Source organism: Rhamphochromis longiceps, linkage group LG2 (genome assembly GCF_057381845.1).
Source record: "Rhamphochromis longiceps isolate RC_006_pf linkage group LG2, R_longiceps_female_GT1.1, whole genome shotgun sequence".
Lineage (NCBI taxonomy): Eukaryota > Metazoa > Chordata > Actinopteri > Cichliformes > Cichlidae > Rhamphochromis > Rhamphochromis longiceps.
In genome coordinates this window covers 4,690,316-4,696,564 of record NC_140558.1, presented here as the reverse complement: position 1 = coordinate 4,696,564, position 6,249 = coordinate 4,690,316, and the positions used below count along the sequence as shown (strand labels likewise).

Sequence of the window (6,249 nt, the reverse complement as noted above, 5' to 3'; positions counted from 1 at the left end):
AAAAAAATTACATATCAAGTTCTGCACGTAGTGTAAATAATGGTCGTCTCTATAATAAATCTTTCTAGCTCCACCCACTGTTTGACTTAGTATTTTACATTCACAGTCATCTGTCCAGTGATCGGAGCTTTATTCTGGCTTCCTGTGAGTCAGAGATTTTTCTGCTGTTGTAAAACACTGAACGGGTTGGTGTCAACAGCACTCCTCTCACAAACTCTAAAGGGAATAATTATGAGTTATACACCGGAACCTTCTCAGTTAGCCTCATTTAATATTGCTAATCTCACTCGCTATGAATTGAAGTTGACTTAAAATCCTATTTGTAACCTGTGAAAAACAAAAAAACCTGCAACCCTGTGCCTGAAGAACTGAACTCTGTGTGACCTTTGGGGAAGCTGTACCTAGATCCCTGTAGGGTGGCTTTGAAGGGAGGTTGTCATACAGTTTACAGGGAGTAAACACTGGGAAGCATGCTGAACATAGGCACGCTCAAATACACTGGAAAAGCAAAGCTTGGCCTGATATGTTTGGCATGTGAGAGGTGCTTCACATTAATATGCATTTAGAGTCTACGCTTGTGCACAATACATGTGGTTAAATAACAAAGAGAGAAGGTGTCAGCGGCACTTTGTCTTTCTCTGCTGCTCGTGCTTAAGTCTCGACACCCCAGGGGATCATTTTTACTCCTTAGTTTTTTATTTTACATTTTCTATTAGGATCTGTTAATCTGGTTTAAATCAAGCATTATATCTAGCAAGATTATGCTCAAAATACTTTGCAAAACAAGCATTACAAATTAACGCTCAAACCTTTTGTGAAGTGTAACTTTTCATTAAATATATTAAACAGGATACAAGGCAAAGCTGCACAGAAACGTTAAAATCATAGGTTTTCCAGGCCTGTTTTCTGCATTTATTTCTGATTTCCTTCCTGGAAATGCACATTCTCATCTCCAGGCCTCTTAGGTCAGGTTTGTGATGAGTATGTGCATTTCCATGTACTAAACTGATAACAGAAGACCAGCATTCAGTTTTAAGTTCGCTCGAGGTCTCTTCCAACTCTCATTCCATTTAATCTAAAGCCAAAATGATTCAGTCAAACAATGAATGTATGCTACTAAACGTGCTTTATAAAAATCAGGCATGAAAGGAGTGATAAAATGCAGTGTACAGCTGTAACAACATCAGGTTATAACACTCAATGTTAAAAAGAAAAATACTTTCATATAAAAACACCCAGTATTTGGATATTTTCCAAACCAGAAACAGGTTCAGAGTGAGAGCTCTCACTTTATTCTTCCTTTGCCTGTGCACCTACTTTCCTCCATAAAATCTTGTAGGTCATGTAGGTGTTGCTGATGACATCCAGCCCTTACACAAGCGGATTTGGTACACACTTTAGCACCATGGCCGGTTACGTTCATCTATATCTGCCAATACCTAACACCTCTCCCCTTTGTTTGATGGACACTAAATACTGGTTGCTCCCAGGTGAAAATATTTATCAGCTGGCTGAATCTGTGAGGGTTTTAGGAGCCTGATATTGTGAAAACCTGTCATCGATGAGTTTCTGTAGATCAATATGGAGGAAAAATAAAAAGACAACTGGTAAGTCTTAAAAAAAACAAAAAACAAAGCAGTTAATCAAAATGAGGATGCTCGTTTATTTTTTTATGTTGTATAGGAATAACAAATACTGCTTTGGTGATTCACCACCTCCAAAATGGCCGATGTAGCAGAAATCCATGATTTCCAGGCAATACTACCTCCTAGTGGTCGTTTCCTGAACCCAATTTAAAGAGGAGAGTTTAAGGATTTAAAAAGGAAATAAAAATAATTGTTCCCAAACGTTCCCAAAGTGGGGGGTTTAAAAGCACTTTCTGTTGATCTGAATTAAGACTGCGAGATTAGATAGATTTTTAAAACATTAAAAACTTTAATAAAAGCAGAACATAGGGGGTGAGCTGAACACATGAATTTCAAAGGATTTTAATCTAGGCAAAACAAAAAAAGAAAACAAAAAGAAAACTGGGACGGGAAAGTGGGGCAAGAGTACAGTGAAAATAGTCCCTGACATTTCTCAAAACAATAAACAAAAGAGAGCAAAGAAAAAAGTTTTAGGGTCAAGAAGCTGAAGAAATCCAGTCCCATGCTGCCGGACACTGCCACAAACTTTACCTAAAACCCTGAGTTCATGGTGTGAAAACAGGCAAAACTGACAGATCTGCAAATCAAACAATCGATTTTTTCTCATTTGAAGCAGTGACTGACAAAAATTATACTTAAAGAATTCAACATAACAAAATACAGTTCAATAATTCACAATTCTTAGTATTAAAGTCCATAACGTGTGGAATAAGAGGACAAGAAGGGAAGTCCTGGTGGGGGGTGGATGGGATCCAGAAAGCAGGCTGTGTGGGTGATGGGCGTTGCTTCTTTTTAATTGAACTCGAAGACCACCTCTCACCCCCTACCTGGACATGTGTAGCTCGTGTGTGTAAATCAAGTCCATTTCAATTAGAAATGAATCTCTCATCGTTTGAGGGCGCCATTAGTAGCCACTGCTAAATCCACCACCCCTGTTATAAGGAGCCCCGCTCCGGTAAGAAGTATAGTTGCCCCCCTTCATCGCTCCGTAACTGGAGTGCTGCTGTCCATAGCCGTCCCCAAAGTCCCCATTGCTGTACCCGCCACCCATCTGGCTGTCGTATTCGTCGTATCCCCCGTAGCCTCCGTAGCCATCCCCCCCGTTATAGCCCCCGCCGTAGCCGTAGCCACCCCCGTAACTACCGCCGTAGCCGCCTCCGTAGCTGCCGCCGCCGCCTCCTCTTCCGCCGCCGTAACTCTGCATCCCTCTCCCTCGACCCCTTCCTCCCCGGCCGCTGGTGGACATTTCCTGCTTGGTTAGAGCCTTTTTCACCTCCACCTTGTTCCCGTTGATGGTGTGGTATTTGGTCAGGACCGCTTTGGTGGCGGAGTCGGTATCCTCGAAGAAGACAAAGCCGAAGCCTCTCTTCCTGCCGGTCTGCTTGTCGGAGATGATCTCGGCCTTCTCCACCGCGCCAAATTGCGAGAAGTACTCGGTCAGGTTCTCCTCAACGATGTGGTCTTTCACGCCGCCGACGAAGATTTTCTTGACATTGGCGAGTATGTCCGGGTTGTTGGCATCCTCTCGCGCTATGGCCCTTTTCACCTCCACGTTGTTGCCTTCGACGACATGTGGCTTAGCGGCCATTGCTGCGTCGGCCTCCTCCGGCGTGGAGTAGGTGATGAAACCGAAACAGCGGGAACGTCCAAGCTGCTGGTTCATGACCACCACGCAGTCGCTAAGGGTACCATACTGCTCGAAGTACTTGCGGAGGCCTTCATCGGTGGTCTCCACGTTCAATCCCCCAACAAAAAGCTTACAAAGTTTGGATGTCATGGTTCCTCCGGAGGATGGTGCGCAGCTCAGACCGTCCCTCTTCTTCAATGAACCGACGTAAGGGCGGGCCGTTTCACTCACGTCTTCGTAAGACGTTCCTCTCGCTGATTGGTCACCTTAAACCAAATCACCCCCTCACAATCGGCGCGCGATTGGCGTCACTGTCCTGTTCCCTTCAGGTCCCATCGGAAATCTTAATTTCCTGAAAAAGGACCGCGTAAATTTCGACCTTTGTTTTTCTTCGAATACAGTAATAAAGCTACACCCCCGATAAATTAATTTTACTTAAAACACATAAAACGTCAATCCGTGTTTTATTTTGTGTTGCACTTTAGACCCACTGGGACAAAATATATTTTTTCCAAGTGTGTACGTGAACCACGTTCAACCCTAAAATAAACGAAACTCATAAGCCTGAATTTCATGTTTTATTTTTTTAAGTGTATATTAGCTCTGCACGACTGGCTGTTTCCAGCAATTACAGCTGTGAAATGCAGTCATTTCGCTGTTAAACTATTATGATCAGAGAAAATCTGAAGTCGCTACAGCCTTAATAAATTAGGTTAGCTGGAGGCAGGCGCTTCACAATAAATGCAACTTCTCTCAGCGCCCCTCCCCCCTTGTTCCTGGAACACGATTTGAGCCCGACAGAAGCGAATAACTCCCATCACATAGTCTGACACACGAAAAGCATTTTTCCTATCAAATTCAGCTTCTTAGTTTGATCCACCTAATTTCTGATTGAAAAAAAAAGACATTTTGATAGGACACCTTGTGGAGATTGTTCTGCAAGCCATTTAAACTTCAGTCTTAGTGGTCGTGCAGATCTGAAATGTAAATTATGTTAATTTAATTCTATGTGAATTTTCAGTAGTGGTAACTGAGATTGGATATAATTTATTCATTTAACACATACTTATTTATCTTGTTTGGCAAACATGTTGCAAAACACCAACTGTAACCAAGTGAAAATATAGTTAAAAGGTACCACCAAGGTTTTATTATTATTGCCACTATTGAACTATTATTTCAGCTAGTTATTTAGCCAAAACATGCAGCAATGTGCAGGCAAAACCAAAGTGGAAGGAGGCCAAATAGGAGTGATGGTGATGGGCAGACCTCCACAAGGCACCTTCAAAACTGGCACAGTATGTGCTATGCATATGGAAAAACCATGAAATCCAAGCTGTATTATGGAACACATGGGATGGACAGTAAAGAAGGGCACTCTGCATGTTTTATAAAACACCCCTAAAACAAAAACACATACCAGCTTTACATCTCTGGGCTCCCACCTCTGCAAACCCTCCACCCAACAGATTGAAAACAAGCAATCAGACTGCCCTCAGTGTAAAAAAGCAACATAACAGACATCTTGATATACAAAAATATATTGATTTATTGTGAATTCATAAAAAGAAAGGCCAACATAAGTTTCCTTTTCCTACAGGGTGATCAGAATTCGCCAAGCACCATCATCCTATAAAAAAAAAGGTAAGAGAACAAAAGCATAATTTACACTCATGACCACATCAAGCAGTTCCTTTTTAAATCAGCACAAAACCTCAGATTGGTTTTCATTTTTTATTATTTAAACCCTAACAAATACTTAAGATTACTGTGGGAGTTTTAGTCAACTCTTGTACTGATTTTCTAGTGCTCATTAAAGCCAAGACATCAAGTATTGTCTTGCATTTCATCATTGAAGCGCTCTTTAGAACATCTTTCAATTAATCTGAGAAAACTGCTTCAAGAACCACAAAGACCAAGATTCACTTTTAGACAGTGGTCAGCAGACTTGAAGACTTAAAGCAGTGCTGGAAAAACCAAATAGCTGAATATAACAGTCCACTCTGTGTAGATGACTAGTTTGGTCTACAGTGTTTGTTTATGCAAATTCTGAGTGCATTATGGCTTTTACCTGATACAAAGTAGCATCATCTCCCCTCTGTTCAATTATATATGACTAACGTTCATTGTCAAATGTGGAGGCCGTTTTAACAGCTAGCCCACTTTGCAGCTGTTGAACACTTTAATAATTTAGGTAAGAAGCATTGAGCTGCAGTGGGGTCTGCCACCATCTCCCATGTTTTTATTCCCCACCCCTTCCATTTACTGACCCGTCATGTTTTAATTTTACAACCATCCATTACCACATTAAAACCCAACAAGTGGGTTATTTTAATTACTTATTTGCAAGTTAATAAAATGAAATGTGAAGTCAATTCTGTAGACAAATGTACAGTCAACTGTGTTGTTTACAAAGATCAACTAGATTTTTACTGGTCTTGCAAAACAAGTAAAACCAGAACTACAAGAGCCATTTGAACAGTTTCCCTTTGGCCAAAACCCCACAAAGCATGTGACTGACTTGAAATGCATCTTAAAAAGCTTTACAATTATCAGCTTCAAGTGTTAAATACTTTTGAAACAGCGCAAAAACGCCCATGCTCCCTATGAACATTGGTGGTTTCCAACCAAGATGTTGAATCAAGTAGAAAATTCTCAGACTTGACCTCAATTTTATTTGGGTACTGTTACTCAATGCCAAGTTCTCCTTTCATACGAGGATTTATTCTGGTATTAAACACAAGTTAATAAGTTACCTAGATGAAAGTCAAAACTGTAAAAGCTCAAATACACCAAAAAGAACACACTAACGAGGACTAAGAAAACGCTTTATTTTAGAAGGTGTTCCAGACCAAAAAGGCTAGAAAACCCCGATTTGGATTCAGTACTTATTTTTTTTTAAAACAAATGCATCAAAGGTGTACACTGGTTAGTCAGTAGCACTGGGGTACTGTATAATCAAAATTCCCTGGAAAC

General features: G+C 40.9%; 1 protein-coding gene across 1 annotated transcript; it reads right to left on the bottom strand.

Annotated features, from left to right (window-relative positions):
- Positions 1–1,911: 1,911 nt before the first annotated feature.
- LOC146676834 (heterogeneous nuclear ribonucleoprotein A0-like) lies at positions 1,912–3,482 on the bottom strand. Its single transcript, XM_085415318.1, has one exon. The coding sequence runs from the start codon at positions 3,421–3,423 to the stop codon at positions 2,551–2,553; it is 873 nt and encodes a 290-aa protein (XP_085271444.1). The 5' UTR covers positions 3,424–3,482; the 3' UTR covers positions 1,912–2,550.
- Between the last annotated feature and the right edge of the window lie 2,767 nt (positions 3,483–6,249).